Genomic DNA, 20385 nt, shown 5'->3' on the forward strand with positions numbered 1-20385 from the left:
GCATGGTACACGTGTGGAGGTCAGAGAAAAACTAGCAGGAGTTGGTTCTCTCCTCCTATGTGGGTCCTGAGGGTGACACTGGGGTCATCTGACTTGGCAGCACCTTCACCTACTAAGCCATCTTAGAGACCTTTCTTTTTTCTTTCTGGTATAAAAGGTAAGCAAAAAATTTTCAGAAATGGAAAAATAAATTATTGGCTAAACATAAATGTTGAATGCTAAAGTATTTTATGCTAGACATAAGAAAGAATTCCAACTGGATTATGAATATAAATACAGAAAGGAGCGAGAAAGCAGGGAGGGGAGGAGAGAAAAGGGAACCCCAGTAATCCTGAGAGAGGCAGAGGAGGTGTGCAGAGGCAGGAGGAGGTTAATGCATGGTTAACTTGCATTAAAACCTTTTAATTGTCTGAGTTTTGGCATTTGTTTTACTGAAACATGGTCTTGCTAGCTGTTCAAGAAGGTCTTGAAGACACTGTGCAGTTTAGTCTTAATTTTCCTAACACGGGGAAGGGTGGGAAGTTGGTTTACAATTTTTTATAAATCAGAAAACACTTATCAACAAAGTCAAATGACAACTGACAAGCTAAAAGAAAATATTTGTAATATGTATCAGAGATGTGGAGGTTTCCCTATAAAAAGAAAAAGAAAAAGATAAATTTCAAGAGCCTGATAGAAAATGGGAAATGGAGGGTTTACAGAAATACACTTTTTAATTGTTTGCTTACACACAATTAGAAAATTACAATGTAAATAATCCTGAGATTCTGTTTCTTAGCCATAATTAGCAAAGATTTAGAAATATGATATGAATTGCTTCTTGTGGGTGAGAGGCTGCTCTCTCTCACAGTGCTGGTGGGACTTGAGACTGACATAATCTCTGAAGGAACACTGGCAGTGCCAGAGACTCTGAGCTCACAGACTCACTCCTCAGAGCTCATGCTGAAAACATGTCCAGCAACTGAGATGTGTGTCTGCGAGGGTCAGCATGCATGCACACTTCCCAGACCCCAAGGTCTCCGCATGATCTCTCAGCAGTAGTAATAGACACACCTGGCTCATAGATAGGTTTCTTCAAAAAAAAGGAAGTAGGATGCTTTGGAGAAGTGGAGAACTTAGGGCTTTGGCAGAGAAATTGTGAGCTGAGCCACAATGCCAGAAAGTCTTGAAATGATCAGAAAAGCATGAGGACTTGTTAAAAGAACTTAGAGCAAGCGCACAATCATTCCTAATTGCCAAGACGGAAGCATTTGTGCAACAGGACAAAATAATAGTAGTATTGGGTCTTTGTTCTTTACAGTAGAGAGGTCTATAATTTATACTAGTATAGAGTGCTTTTAAAGGATGACTCTTCTGTACATAGAAGTACCAGTTAGTAAGTAAAGCCAGAGAAAACCAGAATGATAGAAAAATCACCATTACATTCATAACTATGGGGTGTTTGCTAACAACATCTGTGGTAAAATTGTGGGCAGTGTTACAATTATTGGGCAAAATTTTGTGGAGACAGGATTTTTCTGTGTAACTCTGGTTATCCTGGAACTCACTCTATAGACCAGGCTGGTCTCAAACTTGGAGATCCACCTGCCTCTGCCTCCTAAGTGCTGGATTAAAGGCATGGACCACCAGCGGCTTGTATAAAATCAAGTTGTAAGGCATGGGGACAAAATATGTTTAAGCTGACCTGTCACCTTACTTTGTATAACATTTTCTATGGGCCAGAAGGGGCCCTATAGCAAGACAATTGAAGTTGTCTGTAAAATGTCAAGGAAGTTATATGTAAGAAGAAATTAAATATTCTACTACTGACAATTTCATCTTCCAGTTTAAAAGTCAAAGTTTGGGTTAACTTTTCTTTTTTTTTTAATATTTTTATTACATATTTTCCTCAATTACATTTCCAATGCTATCCCAAAAGTCCCCCATAGCGCCCCCCACTTCCCTACCCACCCATTCCCATTCTTTTGGCCCTGGCATTCCCCTATATTGGGGCATATAAAGTTTGCAAGTCCAATGGGCCTCTCTTTCCATTGATGGCCGACTAGGTCATCTTTTGATACATATGCAGCTAGAGACAAGAGCTCCGGGGTTCTGGTTAGTACATCATGTTGTTCCAACAATAGGGTTGCAGATCCCTTTAGCTCCTTGGGTACTTTCTCTAGCTTCTCCATTGGGAGCCCTGTGATACATCCAATAGCTGACTGTGAACATCCACTCCTGTGTTTGCTAGGCCCCGGCATCGTCTCACAAGAGACAGCTATATTTGGGTCCTTTCAGCAAAATCTTGCTAGTGTATGCAATGGTGTCAGCGTTTAGAAGCTGATTATGGGATGGATCCCTGGATACGGCAGTCTCTAAATGGTCCATCCTTTCATCACAGCTACGAACTTTGTCTCTGTAACTCCTTCCCTGGGTGTTTTGTTCCCAATTCTAAGAAGGTGCACAGTGTCCACACTTTGGTCTTCATTCTTCTTGAGTTTCATGCGTTTAGCAAATTGTATCTTATATCTTGGGTTTCCTAAGTTTTGGGCTAATATCCACTTATCAGTGAATACATATTGTGTGAGTTCTTTTGTGATTGTGTTACTTCACTCAAGATGATGCCCTCCAGGTCCATCCATTTGGCTAGGAATTTCATAAATTCATTCTTTTTAATAGCTGAGTAGTACTCCATTGTGTAAATGTACCATAATTTCTATATCCATTCCTCTGTTGAGGGACATCTGGGTTCTTTCCAGCTTCTGGCTATTATAAATAGGGGTGCTATGAACATAGTGGAGCATGTGTCCTTTTTACCGGTTGGGACATCTTCTGGATATATGCCCAGGAGAGGTATTGCTGGATCCTCCGGTAGTACTATGTCCAATTTTCTGAGGAACCGCCAGACTGATTTCCAGAGAGGTTGTACAAGCTTGCAATCCCACCAACAATGGAGGAGTGTTCCTCTTTCTCCACATCCTCGCCAGCATCTGCTGTCACCTGAATTTTTGATCTTAGCCATTCTGACTGGTGTGAGGTGGAATCTCAGGGTTGTTTTGATTTGCATTTCCCTGATGATTAAGGATGTTGAACATTTTTTCAGGTGCTTCTCTGCCATTCGGTATTCCTCAGGTGAGAATTCTTTGTTCAGTTCTGAGCCCCATTTTTTAATGGGGTTATTTGACTTTCTGGAGTCCACCTTCTTGAGTTCTTTATATATATTGGATATTAGTCCCTTATCTGATTTAGGATGGGTTAACTTTTCTACACCTTGTTTCCCGACACAAAGTCAGTATTACAACTGCCGTAAGTCTACACTCAGAATCATGCATTCATATTTTTTTTTCCAAAATAGAGCATTGGGGTTATTTATGATGTTATGCGTTACATTGTCCTTCGTATTATAATGGTTAATTCCTATAGTGGTTAACAGCACCACTCTCTGTGATCAGATTTAGGTCGCTCCCGAGAACTGCAGTACGTGTATGTGGATAACAACATCCAGCTGAAGGGCCTGCCCTCGTACCTCTACAACAAAGTCATCGGCTGCAACGGGTAAGGCTGCCTCCAGTGCGTGCTTACAGATAGATGCACGGGGTTTGGAAGTTCTACTAGGTTTGCCTTTGGCCCAATACCTTTATGAACTAAGAATACGAGGCAAACAATTCAGAAGCTTGTATGTTGGTGTCAGCTAGTAAGCCATGGGCAGTCCATGAGTTATTACTTTGCAGTCTAAAGAGTACATGCATTTTTTTTCTTCTTTTGCTATAGAGATAGCTCTACTTTTGTCTTTATTGACCAATTGTGTGTATTTAAGTCTAGAGCGTGAGGATTTCATGCCACATGTCTTAGTCATCATGACCAAGAAGCAAGTTGGGGAGGAAAGGGTCTATTTAGCTTACACTTCCATACTGCTGTTCAACACCAAGGAAGTCAGGACAGGAACTCACACAGGCCAGGAACTTGGAGGCAGGAGCTGATGGAGAGGCCATGGAATGCTGCTTGCTGGCTTGCTTCCCCTGGCTTGCTCAGCTTGCTTTCTTATAGAACCCAAGACTACCAGCCCAGGCATGACACCACCCACAATGGGCCCTCCTCCCATGATCACTAATTGAGAAAATGCCTAACAGCTGGATCTCATGGAGACATTTCCTCAAGGGAGGCTCCTCTTTCTATGATAACTCCAGCTTGTGTCAAGTTGACACACAAAACCAGCCAGTACACCATACATACCACTATAAACTCTAGAAAGTAGAGGAATTGGCATTAAGTTAAAAGATTTTCTTCTTTGGAACATTATTGCAAGGACACTTTGCTGCAGTAACTGGCTCTTAGCTAAGACTTTACTGATTTTAAGTATTTAGAATTCTGCAGCAGGGGCCTGGAGAGATGGCTCAGCAGTTAAGAGCACTGACTGCTTTTCCAGAGGTCCTGAATTCAATTTCTACCAACCACATGGTTGCTCATAACCATCTGTAATGGGATCTAATGCTCTCTTCTGGTGTGTCTGAAGATAGTTACAATGTACTCACATACATAAAATAAATAAATCTTAAAAGAAAAAGAATAGAATTCCACAGCAGACACAGACCCTTCAGTTGGAGCAACAAGAATCCCCTTCACATGGGCTTTCAGGACTGTGACCTCTACCAGGAAGGGCACAGCACCTGAGAGGAAGGGTCCTGGTGGTGTGAGATGGAAGGGCTGACACACTTCCAGCTTACTTTCCCCACTTGAGCAGCCGAAGGAACACCTTTGAGATGAGGGAGCCAACACATCTGACTCCTCTTCTCACTCCCAGCAGGCTGTGCAGGCTGACTCACACCCCATGCAGCTCAGCAAGAAGACAGGCAGCAGAACTGAACACAGACGATGTTGTTTCTGGGGAGGAGCTGTGCCTTTCCTTAGGAAGAGGGCTCACTCGTTAGCTCAGGAAGCCTAGGTGAGCTCAGCCCATACAGGCAGATGAAATGCAGAACCTTCTTGAAGCAGGAACAATAGATGGTGTTACAGGTTTTAGCTGAGTGGCTTTTCTAAAGCTGACTGTGTCACAGATGTGACACGGCATAGTCATACCCCAGTGAATTCTTAAAGGGTTTTACTATAGCCTGATTCTTCCACATGGTGAACAGGATGACCTCAGTCAGTCGTCATACAGAAAATGTAAGCCAGCTCCGACACTGACCCTCAGAGGCTGCCCTGCAAGGTCAGTTCAGCCTCTGCCACAGTTAGGAAGGAGTTACTGTGTAGACATGGGTGTTGCTGACTGCCCGAGTGTTCGGTTTGCTCTGAGTAGAGAAAGAGTTTTTGTCTTTGAGTTTATACCCGCAGCAGTGTTAGTAGGTTTTAGGAAATGAAGTGTTAGTTAATGATCTGGCTTCTTCATATTGTTATAAGCTTACCTCATTGATAGTAATAGGACATGGACACCCAGTTTTATAATATTAGTATTGGGGTGTGTGCGGCCTAGCTTACAGATAGACTGTCCTGCATTTCAGTCTGCTGGTTTAACCCAGAACTTTGAATGTTCTCATCATTAGATTCCTAAGCCATTCATCCTTAGGTCAGTTAGCCTAATTTATGCCTCAAAATAATACTTGTCTGTATAGTATATAAATGGCAAAACATTCTCAAAACTCTAGGACATGCTGAAGATGGGGGGGGGGATTTTTTCCATCTTTCTTCTACCTATACAGGAAATCACAAGCCCCAATTCCAAGTCAGGGTTTAGGCAACTCCTGTTTTTCTGTGGGAGAGGAGAGGAAAGACACAGAGACAGAAAGACAAGGTCGTGACAGAAAGAAAATGTAAAAATGTGATCTCTAGTACATGTATATATGTATTTATATAAAACATCACCTGATTTATATAAAGCCTGAGAGATTTTGTTGGTAATATTTTGCTTATGCTGCACCAACACATACATACACACACATGTATGTCATGACTCTGGGGGAGATTAGAGAATGGAATAGAAAATATACAAAGAGCATAAAATATACACAAAGTTATTCACAAATGTCTCAGAAGTCTCATGAACCTAACTTGATTTATAGAAATGTGAACTAAGTTAGCCCCTCCTCATTGAGTTTATTCCTTGTCCAAATACTGAACACTAAGAAGCATGTCAGGATTGTGTTAGAAGTTGCTAGAAAGCCAAGGGATGTAAGTGCTTGTTGTGGCATAGCTAACAGCACAGAGGGGAACTGCCCTGAGAGGGGTGTGTGAACTTACAGCATGCCCGACTCCTGTGTCCCACTCGGAGGCACACATTAAATCCTGTTGACCACACGGGTCAGCCATCTTCACACGGCTAGGAGGGGAGGGCCCTGGAGAGCCAAGTAGAGGCTGGCTGGCTACCACAGTGCCCTGACACTCTCGCTCTGTGCCAGCCTCATGAGTGCTGGCTTCTCCGGGATTGTCAGTCTCTTACTACATCCTTAGTGGTAAAAGTGGTCCTGCATGGGGGATATCTCCAGAAACCTGTTTGTGTGAGAAGAAGGAAACGAACGTTTGTACATGGACATGTCCAGCTTTATCCGGGAGCAGTTTCTTTAGGCAATCTATTGGTTTGTTATGCAGGCACTTAAGGTCATAGTTCAACTGAGTTGAACCAGTGGAATAAAAATTTTTTAGGTAACAGGGTTTTTTTTTTCCCCAGTCAGGAGAAGCTGTTTATTAATATATTGTGAATAGACTTAGTAAGCTATAGTATTTTGGGAGATTATTTATTTTAAATCAGCATACAAGGAATTATGTTTCAAGCATAGTTTATTTTTGTTTCTCCTCTTCCTTCTCCTCCAATTCGCTTTTCCACTCTGATGCTATGTATGCTCCTCGCCACCTCTTCCCTCTCTAGGAGTCTGTACATTTACAGTCTGCACCCCGTGTGTCCATGCACTCGAACAGTAAAGCTAGGACCCACTGTGTGGGTGCATGTGCGTGTGTGTGTGTGTATGTGTGTGTGTGTGAGAGAGAGAGAGACAGAGACAGAGACAGAGACAGAGACAGAGAGAGAATATGAGAATTTGTCTTTCTGAGTCTGGAGTTCTTAGGTTAATGCAACCTTCCGATCCTCCTTATGAAGGTTTTATAGTTTTCATTGTTCATTTATCCATTGATAGAATCTAGGCTGGTTCCATGTCCTAACTGTTGGGACTAGAACAGCAGTCAGCATGGATATGCAAGGGTCTATACCCAGGAGTGTTATGGCTGAGGCATGTGGCAGTTATGGTTTTACGTTATTGAGAAACCTTCATACTTACTTGTATGGTGGCTGTACTGGTCACCCTCACACTCGCAGTGAGTAGAGAGTCCTCTTGCTCACACCCTCATTAATATTTGCTGTCATTGGTTTTCTTGATGATAGCCATTCTGATTGGGATGAAATAGAATCACAAAGCAGTTTAAATTTGCATTTCCCTAATAGCAAGGAATGTTAGATGCTTTTAAAAATACTTATTGACTACTTATTTATTTCTTGACTATATATATATTTCTTCTTCTTTTCTTTGAGAATTATCTGTTCAGGCATTATTTTTGAGACATGATCTTACTCCTTATATAGCCCTGGCTGAGCTGGAATTTATTATGTAGACCAGGCTGTCCTTGAGCTCATGGAGATCAGCCTGATTCTGCCTTGTAAGAATAAAAGCCATGGACCACCACATCCAGCTAACCCATTTATTGATTGGCAGTATCACGTGGGTGGGTGGGGGTGTTTACTTTTTGCAGTTCCTTATATATTCTGGATATTAACTCCCTGTACCACTAGCTGTACTCTCTTATTCTGTAGGCTGTGTGTCCTGCTGGTAGTTTCCTTTGTTCATAGACCATTTTTATATAAGGGCTCTTTACACTCAAAACAATATTGAGTATTCAAATGGCACCTCCTTGAGGCAGGCCCAGAGCAGCCCAGCTGCATCTAACAAAAGTGTTACAAGGTTTGCATTTTGAGGCCAACAAAGTAAATTACTTGGTGAGACAAAAATGCTAGTGTTTCCCTGATCATTGGAGGAATGTAATAGAACCTAGAATCTCTTCAGTCTAGATGTTAAAGTCTACGCCGCAGTTCAGAGTTCTGCAGCGTGTAAAGAACTGGAGGAATGTGGCCCATTCCCAAGAATAAAGATGCTTAGAGACCAACCTGAAGTGATCTGAAATGTCGGGATGCAAAAATAAAGATAATGAAATAATCTTGTAACTCTCATCAGTAAGCAAAGAATAGCTTTATCATGAATGAAAAGACAAGCAAAACAGAACAAACACCCAAAAAAGAAATATAACAAGATTTTAGAATAAAATCCTATGGCAGAATAGGCACAGCAACAGAAATTCTGGTGGGAAGCTGGAGCAGATAGAGAGGAGGACAGAGGGCCCGAGCCCCTGTGAATGTCCATGCCCTGTCCCAGGAGAGTCAGGAGGGAATGAGGCGGCAGCAGGGTTCAAGAGGTCATGCCTCTGCTGCCTAGGCTTCGCATCCTCAGCTCAGGACCTCTAAGGCAGTGTGAGCACCGCTCTGTGCCTGGCAGTGTAGCCCAGGCAGCTGGGAAGGGAACTTAGACAGCAACTAAAGATAAACAAGGAGACCTTTTTTGGTTTGTTTGTTTTTCGAGACAGGGTTTCTCTGTGTAGCCCTGGCTGTCCTGAAACTCACTTTGTAGACCAGGCTGGCCTTGAACTCAGAAATCCCCCTGCCTCTGCCTCCCAAGTGCTGGGATTAAAGGTGTGCACCACCATGTCCAGCTAAGGAGACCTTTCTAAGGTACTAATATAAAACCCAGAGTGTAATGTCTGCACGGAGGAGGGCAAGTCAGGGGCATTCTCTGAGTCCACCTTGGGCTTCCTAACGAATGAGAAAACAGAGCGAAAGCAAAGGAGCACTTCAGGGCTGCTTAGTAACTACCCAGTGAGCAAAGGCTTCGCCAGGACAACGGTGTTCTTTCTAGGTAGCACTTTCTTTTCTTCTCTAAAATGAAAAGATGGTTTTGCTACAAGGGAGGATATGTCTGTAGCATCCCAGTGACGGCAGATGGGCGCCGTGTGGATACTTTCTGTAGGATAAAAAATCTGAATGCCTTGGCAAGACAATTTAAATCTTCACTTAAAGAAATCTCTCAATACCAACCTCCCTCCCACTCCTCCCTCCATCCCTCTCTCTCCATCTAGTCCCCTCTCAGTGTCTGTCTGTTTCTGGGGGTGAGGGGGTTGGAGGTGGTTACACAGGCGCCATGGTATGTTGTTGTCGACAACAACTCTGCTGTCAGTCCTTGCCTCCTGCCATATTTGAAACAAGTTGTCTTTACCACTGTGAATGCTAGGCTGGCTGGCCCACAGCTCCTGAGTAGCCTTATGTCTCTACCTCCCATCTTGCTGTAGAAATACTGAGATCACAGACGTGTGCTGCTACTGCACCCAGCCCTTCTACATTAGATCTGAGGATTTGAAAACAGGTTCCCATGGTTGCAAAGCAAGCATTTCACCCACTGAGCCATCTTTCCAGCCCTAACTTTGACATGCTATTAGATGGAATGGTTGAAAGCAAAAATGAAGATGAACTAATTTACTATATCATATATTTTGGGGCAAATATGTAGAAAAATCTCAGTGGCAAGGTGACATTGCTATTCAGGTAACCTGTTTTAAGCTAAATGATGAGTGACAGCTATGACAATATTGAATTAAATGGAGATGTCCAATGATTACTATAATTATCTAAACCTGAGGTACTAGCATTCACAATTTAATAAGTGACTTAAGGATTCAGTGTGTGAATATTTGTGTAACCTCCTAGGCAGTTAGTGTAAAATGTTTTAAACTGCATGAATTCTAAATCAAGATTACCAATGTTTAATAAGTGCTGGATAATACTTGGATTTATTGTAAACTGAAGCATTTTGTATCTTCCATTCCTTCCTCTTGAGAGTTTGCTTCATTGTTACTTCTTTTTTTGTCCTTGTTTTTGTTTTGTTTTGTTTTGGTTTGGTTTGGTTTGGTTTGGTTTGGTTTGGTTTTTGAGACAGGGTTTCTCTCTGTGTGAGTGTAGCCCTGGCTGCCTAGAAACTCACTCTGAAGACCAGGCTGGCCTTAAACTAAGATATCCGCCTGCCTCAGCCTCTTCAGTGCTGGGACTAAGGTGTGGGACACCAATACCCAGCCTCACTTCTATTTGGAGATCTCTGATGCTCACATCTTTAGGCAGTGCTTTCCAGCCTCTTCCATGTACCAGACTCTGGCCATGTGCCCTGTGCCCTGTGCCCTGTGCCCTGTGCCCTGTGAACTAAATGGCTAAGTCCCAGTTCATGTTTTTGTCTTCTGTTGACTGACACAACTCTAATATTACTATGAAGCAGCAATAATAACAGTTAATAATAAAAAGAAAGCTTAACTGTACGTGTGGATTAGAATTGTTGGGTACCAGACAGTGTGCTCTTGGTTCATTTGTGTCATTGCACAAAATCTTCCCAACAAACCTTGTAAGTTATCCTTGTTTTATAAATGAAGGAAGTTGTCTAAGAATCTTGGTAGCAGTCACGTCATCACCTACTCTTAGCTTGTGCAGTGGCCATTCTGCCGCCACCGCTTTGTCTTTCCCCTTTGCCTGGGCTCACAGCTATGTGAGCTGGGACTCTTCTGCTGACTCCTTCAGAGTCAAATCCTTTGGAAGCAGCTCAGAGAAGGTAGGCAATAGAATGGCTGACTCAGTCCCTCCGTCCTGGCAGCACTTGGCTGCAGCTGGCTATTGAGGGTGAATCATAGAAGCCATGAATAGATTAAATTTAATTAGCTTCTTAATATCTAGTGGCGAAGAACAGGGGTTTCTGCTGAAAGAATTATCAAAGAAAAACTAAACTTTCTATAAAATTAGGGTACACTTGTTTAGTGTGAGCCTCTTCAATGTAATCTGTGATTGTAATTACAAGGGACAATAAAAGCCTTAAAGCCTGGCTTTCAGTGTCCTACCCTTTGTTGTTAATGGGTTTGGGCTTAATCCGTGCAGAAACACTCAGGATGGGCTGGGAAGCAGCAGCTGTCACAGTAGCAGTGATATGAGGTATATTCATGAATGATGTACTATATAATCCTAGCATTCAGGGGCCAACAGGAGGAGGGGGGGGCATGAGCTGGAAGCTAACTTTTTAATGTGCTTTCTACTCCATATTTTTATTTTATACTTTTGCTCAGGATTCTCATTCTTCAGTGTGGGTGTAAAGTTTGGAAACACACCCTTCAAGCTACAACTCAGATCAGTCTTCAGGTTGGGGCTATTTTATGCTGTATTAAAAAAAAAAATGGCCCTATGGTGGCCATTCATGATATTGAATCTCTGAGATGATCCACAAGACCACAAAGAATGCTTTCTGAGAAATTCACAAATTCCTGTCATACTAAAATATAAAACAAAATAAAGCTTAGAAGTGGGAATATTATCTTACGTCATACATGTATTTGTCAGAGTTCAGTCCCACAGACATGGAGGGATCTGTAGGGAAGAGCAGAAGTCAGGAGTGGTCTGAGGGCAGAGTTCCCCTGTCTGGTGATGCTTGGTCTTTTGTTCTTTTGACCCTGAGCACGCGAGTCTCTGACATTCCAGAGGGCGGTGAGCTTTGAGCTTTACTATTATAAATGTGGTATATGTTACTCCTATCGAAAATACCTTCATAGGGGCACCTAGTCTGGTGTTTGACTCAGTACCTGGGCACTATGCCCTTGCTGGGTTGCCACAAAAAAAAATAAGACATTTGCCAAAATTCCACTTGACAGATGGCTGTTATTTTCCTAAGTCTGTTTCCTTCCATGTGGCATCCTCTTCCTGTTGGGTCACCACACACAAAACATTGCAGTACTCAGTCCTCTTAACTCCTCATCCCAAGAACTGTGGGCCCCAGGGTGCCCCAACAGTTGCAGGTTTTTCTGTCAGTTCCATTTTCCCCCCTCAGTCAGTATCAACCACCACCGCTCCTTTTTATAGTTAGTAGCCTTTTTACTGGTTGTTATCTTTAAGAGTTTCCCCTGTTTGGTTGGTTTTTATTTTTTATTTTCCCGACTTCTTATTTGACCCTTACAGATAAGTGATCGTCTGGCAGGGTGTGGTCACTAACAGCTGTCTCAGTGTGCATCTTGGGATGAGTTGTGGGGTTTCAGTTTCTAGGATGGCCACTACCTTGTATCCCTACTTCCTGTGAAGGAAAAGGAAAACAACAGATATTCTAATTCAAAAGACAAACTGGAAATCCTGTCAGCAAATTGGGTGGCAGCAGGGGAGGGGGTATCTTTACCTGATAAAATAGATCTTTGAAAACCAAGAATCAATACTATACTTCATGTTCAAAGAACCGAATCCCAGGAACGTTTGGGTTGATGTCCAGCTAAAGCTAGTGTAAAGTTCAAGGTAAAAAGTAAACAACTTAGAGTTGCAAGAAAAGGCTTTAAGAAGGATCTGCAGGCAGACATATCAGCTGACTGTCTTCTGTAAGGCAGAGTCATCAGAGCCCCGTAGGGCTGACAGATGTCGCACTAACACGGAAAAGCCCTCAATTAATTCAAAAGTGTTTGCTTGGGAAGTTAGCATGGTGAAGATGGCACTCCAGTTCAGAGGTGAACAGGTATTGTATTTGATAACACTATAGGTTGTTCTATTTATAACATGGGCAAAAGAGAAAAAGAAAGAAAGAACATCTGCATGTAAAATAATAGAGTATGTAACTAGAAGAAACTTTAGGACAACCCTCCTAATAATCGGAAGAGTCAGATGTTGGGAATGGAAGGATGGGTGCTTGTAACAGCGGGGCAGACAGCTGAGTGGGGAGAGGGACCATCTCTAAAAGGAGGAGATGCCCACCTCAGGTGTGAGAAGGATTTGCCAATATGAAAGGGTCTAAGAATCGACTTTTGATTCAGTTGAACAGTAAGCAAAAGTGTGAATGGTTAGGTCACAGAAGAGGAATGTGAATGACCAGTAAGCATCCCCAGAGGTTATAAACTAGAACGCGTGCTGTGGGTAGCCATCCGCCAGACCTGTCAGACTGCTACAAGCAGCCGCTGCCCTGCCATCTCGGACAGTACAGTCCACAGCCTCTCTGTAGTTACAACTGTTTCTATGGCTAGCAGTTTTCTTTTGGGGAATAGTATCTTCAGTCATGAAAATTTCTGTACATAAGGATATGTTGCTTTCATTGTAACGCCGTGTGCTAGGAGGGAAAACTGAAAAGGCTGAGATGAACAGAGTAAGTTCCAGTCACACTGTTTAAAAGACTTCTCTAGCTGTGTCTTGATGGCCCACATGATTGATTATGTGAGCAGAACATTGTAGTGCTTTGTGCTCTTGTTTGATTAAGGGAGCAGACTAAAAGAAAGGGGCTATCTCTGCTTTTTTCTCTCCTTCCTTCCTTCCTTCCTTCCTTCCTTCCTTCCTTCCTTCCTTCCCTTCCTTCCTTCCTTCCTTCCCTTCCCTTCCCTTCTGCCTCCCTTCCTATCTCTCTCTCTCTCTCTCTCTCTCTCTCTCTCTCTCTCTCTCTCTCTCCCTCCCTCCCCCTCTCTCTTTTTTTCTTTTCTCATGAGTATAGAGAATAAACTTTAAAAAGCACCAAAATAGCATTGGGACTGAGACAGGAGGTAGGGTTTGAAGGTGGAAAGCCTAGAATAAAAAAATCATTCACTTCTTTTTCCATTTTTATACTGTTTAGCTCATGGAAATAAGCTATTGTTATTTCTGCCATTTAAATTTACATTGTTTTGAAATAACACTTGAAAAAAGACTTCTGGCTAAAATACCAAAGTTCATATGATCAGATGAACTAAAGTAGCTCTTCTGAAAAGGAAATCACTAAGTGAAGGTAGTTTCCCTGCCTCTGGAGAGTAATGCCGCTCTCTTAGAACAGGTCAGACACCCCCACCCCCCCCCCACCCCCCACCCCCCGCCAAGTTATCGGCAGTTCTGAAGTGTGACTTGTTTGCTTTTACACCTTGCAGAGAAGGAAGGCCCCTGGCTTCTACTGAACTCTGTGGTCTGCACCTCCCCTCCCCTACCTTGTCTGGACCCTCCTGACTCGCTCAGTCCTGCGCCCCCCCCCCCCCATGTGTCTGCAGTTTTCTTCCCTTCTTTATAATGAAGTCTCTTCGCTGTCCATATCTCCACACAGTTTGGAAACAGACATCTAGTAGTCTTCTCCATGAATTAAAACTCCCTGACTTGAGCCAACATTCCTGGCCCACGCTCCCACAACCTAAGTCCTTTTTCCAGCGCCTGGAATTCATGCACAGCCTTTGTCTTCAGGCTCTGACCACTGCTCGTGGCACCTGCCTTTTATTCTGTGTGGCATTTTAGTCTAAACTGCCGAGCTCTTGAGTCAAAGTGCGCCCCTCGGCAACATTCCCCTCAAAGTCCTCTGGAAAGACTCATTCGGCCCCGAGGATTGCAGTGGCACTGTTCCAGACTTGTTTCCCAGTGAGGTGAAGGAAGGGGCGCAGGAATAAACTCGGAATGAGCAAAGGAGCCTCGGGCTCCTGCCTTCCAGTCCCCGTACCCTGTGTCCTTGTCTTTTCTGGTCAAAGTCAAAAGATATTATCCTAGTCATAGTTCTGGTTTGTTTTTCTGTTGCTGTGCTAAAACACTGACCAAAAGCAACCTGGGGTGGGGGAGGCTTTATTTGTCCTCCCTCCCCCCATCACATTCCATCATAAAGGGAAGTCAGAGCAGAAATGGTGGAGGAACACTGGTTTGCTAGCTGTCTCCTGCTCAGTTAGTCTTCCTACACAGCCCAGGACCACCTGCCTAGGAAGTGAGCCGCCTACAGTGGGCTAGTCCCACCCGCAAGAGTCATCAATTAAGACAGTCTCTTGCAGGGGTTAACTGATCGCAGGCTATTCTGCTCTGGACTGTTCTTTGGTTCTTCCCTCAGATGACTCTAGGCTGTGTCAGGTTGACAGCCAGAACTCACTAGGCAGTGCTCATAGAACTGCCTTTGTTAAAGCCTTTAGTCATTGCAGAAGAAAGGGAAGTAGGCTTTTAGGTACCTAATGACCCCAGTTGGAGGTATGGTTAGAGCCACAGAACAAGCAGGAACTAGATAGAGCATTGCTTGGCCTATTCAGGGGCTAGAAGAAGGGACCCAGGCTGTGGGAAAGTGAGCCATGAGTTAAAACCAAACTCAAGCTAACATTCCTGGCTTATATATCTGCCCACATGTAAATGAAAAGAACCACTAAAGTTAATATCTGGCACTTTAAATGTATGCCCATGGGCTTAGATTTTTCTACACACACACAAAATGTTAAAAATGTTAGAGTAGAGTATCTCAACCGAGTACCCAACTCTCCCCCAGCACCCATCCCTGCTGTGGGGGATGCTGGTACATACCATGGCATATGAGGTCTGAGGACAACTTCAAATGTCACCTTCCACCTTGTTTGAGATAAGTCAGTGCTGTTTACTGATTCATAGCCATGCTAACTGGCCCTCAATCTTCTGGCAGCTCTCCTGTCCCGTCTCCCATCTTCTGAGAGGGCACACTTGGATTGCAGGTGTTTGTGTTTCTGTGCAATCTGGGGACTCAAACTCAGGTGGTGAGGCTTGCTTATTATACAGCACGTGCTTTCCCTACTTAGCCATCTCACCAGCTTTCTTTACTTCTAAAAGGTAAGCCCAGCATGGTATTGTACCCTGTCACCCCAGCACTTAAGAGGCAGAATCAGGAGGATCCCTGCAAGTTCAAAGCCAGCCTCATCTATGTAGTAAATTCTTTGTACAGTGAAACTCTTAAGAAGAGAAAATTAATTTGGAAGCTTTCAGCAACATAAACTTGATACTAAAAGGGGGGAAGGTGGAGCTTGCAGCAGGCTTTACAGATCTTCTGAAGGAAGCCTACTATAGAGGAATGCGTGATGCTGTAAGTGACACTGTAACCTGTACTCCAGCTGCTTCTGGTCTCTGGCCAGGATTGAGTAAAGAGCCTGGGTCAGCATCAACTCAGCCACCATGGATTGTTATATATGCCTGTGAATGCCTTGTGACCTGGCCTGAAGCCTTACCTCATGACTGATGCCCCTGTGCTGTGTCTTTATGCAGCTGTGGCATCCCCATCCAATTGTCAGAGGTGAGGCTGCTGACATTTTCATCTGGGCAGCTGACTGTCTTCCTCCCAGCAGAGGTGAAGACAATAGGCACAGAGAGTGATCATGTCCTGCCTCTGCAAGAACTGACCATGCGGAGTCTCTACCGCACCTACCACGGGCTTTGGAAAGGTAAGCACGTGGGTCTTCCCTGCTGTCTCAGTCAGGAAACAAAGACTTGTCTTTTATCCTGTCTGTTTTGCTTTTCATCTTTTTTTTCCTTTTATCACGGCAGCATACAAATTTCACACTAACTTTACCATCTTAACCAAGTGTAAAGTTTCTGGGCATTGAGTATGTCAGTGGTCTTCCTGTCTCAGCCCCCCGAAGCTTGCTAAGCTTTAATAGTTTCAACACTGGCTCCTTTGGCACCCCATGCAGACCCACAGAAGCATTTATTAAAATGTGGTTTTCATTGTAGAGGGCAGCAGTTCCCAGAGAAACTATAAGTTAGAAAACCTGGTGTGGACATGTGTGTGCTTGAAGTGAAAGGCAAACAGTGGGGACAGAGTCACATGTCTCCTCCAGAAAGGCTGGGCTTGACCTCTGTCTCCCGGGATCCAGCAACTGTAAGGAGAAGAAATCCCAAAAGCCTTTGTCAGTACTAGCAAGCAGGCTGATGCCTGTTTGGAGAGTATCTAGATTGTAAAGGCATTGCTCGGCTCAGATTAGAAGGAAGCACATCAAGAAAGTACGGGCCGGGGCGGGGCTGGGGCTGGGGCGGGGCTGGGGCGGGGCTGGGGCTGGGGCTGGGGCAGGAGAAAAGCAAGCAAGAATGAATAAGCAACCGACTAACCCGAACTGTGTTACTAAAATATCTCATATTGCAAAAAAAGTTGTACTTATGTGTTTGTGTGTATGTACATGTTTTGGGGGTGGGGTACCCACAGAGGCCATTTTGTGGGTACTCACAATCCCCAAACACTTGACATGTGTGTTGGATCTCAAATTCATCAAGTGCTCTTAACTGCTGAACCATATTTATGTTTTTAAAGCTGCTAAATGCTTTGTCTTTGCATTTGGAGAGGGACCGTGGAGTTCAACTAAAACAAAACCAGCTTAGCTTTCCAGGAATATCTAGTTAGTCCAAAATTAAGCTGTTTTTAAAAATGCCCTCCTTTAATTTTCTTTTAAAAATAGAGGGGGAGTTGGTTCTCCCACCATGTGTGTTCCAGAGATCGAACTCAGATCTCCAGGTTTGATGGCAATCGCCTTTACCTACTAAGCCATATTGCTGACCTGTAGGCTGGTTTTGTTTATCCTTTTTGTTTATACAGAACAGAAATTTATTTACTTATGTAGAAATTATATTTTTCTAAGTGGATTTCAATCATCTGAAAAGTTCTAAAAGACAGTTTCTGTGTCCTTGCCAGGATTAGCTGGTAAACTTGAGATGTCACCTCAGTTTGAGCATTCCTCCCTTCACCACATGGCTAAAACAAGGGTAAACACTTGTCAAGATTGCCTGGGTGGCTGTGGTGGCTCGCGCTAGATGTGTCCTTTGCATGGCTCAGACTGGGCTGGGAAGACCATTCCCTACCTGTGTTCACGAGAATGAACAAGGCAAACCTTGCTTCCTTATCTTCCTCTCATCCTCTTTGACTTCCAGCATCTGATACTTTCTGTAATCAGCCTTTCCATGCGTAGGCTCTCCTCGTCGGTGTTTAATTGACAGAACGGCTGATAGCTTTGAGGAGAACTTAACAGCAGCTGCTGTGGTCTCCAGACCTCACCCTCCTTTAATTCTCTGACTTAGGAAAGCCTGCTCTGCGTGTTTGATCCTTGTTCCTAAAGACTATTTGATCTAATTCTTTCCTTGCCTCTGCCTCAGGACAGTTTCTAGCTGCTCATAAAAGAGTGGATTTTCATTTTCCTTTAGTATCAAAACTATAAAAAACATCTTTCATTTTCTAATAATGTTAGATTTTTATTGAATGTTTTATCAGATAACAGAATTTTCAACATGATATACTTACTTTTAACTATTTGAACTTACTTGGTAACAAAGAGGAATTTCAAACGTCTAGTTGAAGGAAATAGGAAATTTCACTCATGTGTCTGATTTTTCTCTTCTGTTTCAGATCTGAACTTTTTGTCTCCAATCTCATTACCCAGAAGTCTCCTGGAGCTGCTGCACTGCCCCCTGGGGCACTGTCACCGGTGTAGTGAGCCCATGTTTACCTTCGTCTATCCTAAGCTCTTCCCCTTGAGAGAGACGCCGATGGCAGGCCTGCACCAGAGGTGATGAAGCCTAAGTGGGCACCAGGGCTTAACTTGGGCCAGCCATGCAACATGGGAATGAGGGGATCATGCACGGAGGGGATGCTGAGTCTGCAGCATAAGGAAGCTAAATCAGGGGTTCCCAACCTGTGGGGTTTCAAAGCCTCTTTCACAGGGGTCATCTAAGACCATTGGAAAACACAATTTATATCCCGATCCATAACAAGAGCACAATTACAGTTATGAAGTAGAAATGAAATTATTTTTATGGGGGGGCATCACCATGACAGGAGGAGCTGTATTAAAGGGCTGCAGCTTTAGGAAGATTGAGAACCACTGGACTAAGTGAAACCTGCTTGTTTTCACTACTGCAAGAAAGCCTGGTGCCCTCCTCAGTTCGGCTTTGGGGCAGATACGGGGCATGTACAGAGCATGCGCACAGCTGTGCGTGTTGTTTGGAGCAGCTCATTCTTTCTAGTTCCACCCCACATGCAAGGGGAGGGGGCTTTGTATAAGGAGAGCTCATCCCTGTGTTCACCTGGCACAACCGAAAGCGTGAGCCGCACGCTGCACGTGAGCGCCGGTTCTGTTGGATTCAGAATCCAACTCTTCCAACGGCGTTCCCGTACCACTCTGCATTCCTTGGCAGGGTGCTTTGCATTCATGGCGAATGCTCACTAAGTAAAGTCCCGAGCCAATGCTGTTACAGAGAGCAAGAACGCCAGACGGGGAAGAGTGGAGCATTGGAAAAGCCCCCGTGGGTCTGGCCTTGGCTTACGAGTTTTCATGTTTGGGTTTTTTTTTTTCCCCTCCTCCCTTTGAGACAGAGTCTGAAACTAGCAGTGAGCAGAGGATGGCCTCATCCTCCTGCCTCTGCCCCCACAATGCTGGGGTCGCAGACATGCGCCACCACCTACAGCTTAAGTCTGAGTTCCTTAAAGCTAAGAAAGAAAGAAAAACAGAGTATGCTCTCAGTTGTCTGGGGAGCTTTCCAAATGTGGGAGCGCCTCCCTCCTTGTCAGTGCCAGTGTGAGTTCCATTGTGATCATTTTGGTGTGAGATGGAATCTTGTTATGTAACAGCCAAGGTTGGCCCCAAACACAGGAACTTTGTGCCTCGGCCTCCTGAGGGATGGTGACAGGGGTGTGCCCACAGCAGCCTTGGATCATTTCATGGAACCTGCCCCCTGCTCCTCTACTGCCCTCTCCTCCCTCTTCTCCTGTCTTTGTTTCCCTTCTTTCTTTCTCCCAGGGCTGGGAACAGAGCCCATGGCTTTGTGGGCAAGGTGTATACCCCCAGCCCTGTTTCTGTTCCTTACTCTAAGTGGGATAAGAGACAGAAAGCATAGACTTTGCACTGAGAACCTGGGCAGCCTGCCAAGCTTCCCTGAGCCTCAAAATGGGGACAGAACAGTCTGCGTTGTTGGCCATAGCTGTAAGTAACAGATGAGGAAGGCAAACACCTGGCACACACGATCGCCGTTCAGCAGAGGAAGCCTCCTTTCCCTGTCTCTGCCTGCTCCTCTCCCAAGCTCTGCTTATTCCTCCCTCGCCCCGAGTAATCCTATTCGATACGCTGTAGGTTCCTGTTTCAACCGCTTTGTATTTTTTAATGTTCTCTGTGTACAGAAGCTCTACTCTGAACCTTTTTAATTTGATGCTTGTTCTTGGGAAAAACAAACAAGCCCCCAATCCAAACTTGTGCTGTTTGTTTTACTGTATACACAATATAGTGTTCAGGGTTTTCCACACACATGACACCAGTTGTGTGGCACTGTCTACCTGGAGATGGTAGCAGATCCCACAGCCTGAGGCTCAGACCCCAAGGTTGTCCTCCCCATCTGCAAAACACTCAGAAGTCCCAGCTAGCTTGACCAATGCCTCTAAGTAGTCGGTACAGTCAGGGCTCCCACAGTTTATTCTTTGGGTTCAGTTAACTTATTTGAGCAACTCGCAGAGCCCAGGAAAGTACATAGCCACCTTATTGTAAAGAACATCACAAGAGTACATACTCAGTGATGCTCAGAAGAGACCTGGGGAAGAGGTGTGGCATACCCTCCCTTGTCTCCGGGTTTTC

At 44.1% G+C, this 20385-nt stretch overlaps 1 protein-coding gene across 2 annotated transcripts in view; it reads left to right on the forward strand.

Moving 5' to 3' along the window:
• Lrrc28 (leucine rich repeat containing 28) overlaps positions 1-20385 on the forward strand; it is a 129505-nt gene that overhangs the window by 96645 nt on the left and 12475 nt on the right. For both annotated transcript variants that reach the window (XM_021168028.3, XM_021168029.3), the window contains 3 exons: positions 3432-3534; positions 16046-16221; positions 18171-18330. In XM_021168028.3, the coding sequence (XP_021023687.1) occupies positions 3432-3534; positions 16046-16221; positions 18171-18330 (439 nt within the window). The remainder of the gene's footprint in view (positions 1-3431; positions 3535-16045; positions 16222-18170; positions 18331-20385) is intronic.

This window comes from Mus caroli, unplaced genomic scaffold, assembly GCF_978045245.1.
Source record: "Mus caroli unplaced genomic scaffold, Mus_caroli_1 scaffold_8, whole genome shotgun sequence".
In the NCBI taxonomy this organism is placed as follows: Eukaryota; Metazoa; Chordata; class Mammalia; order Rodentia; family Muridae; genus Mus; species Mus caroli.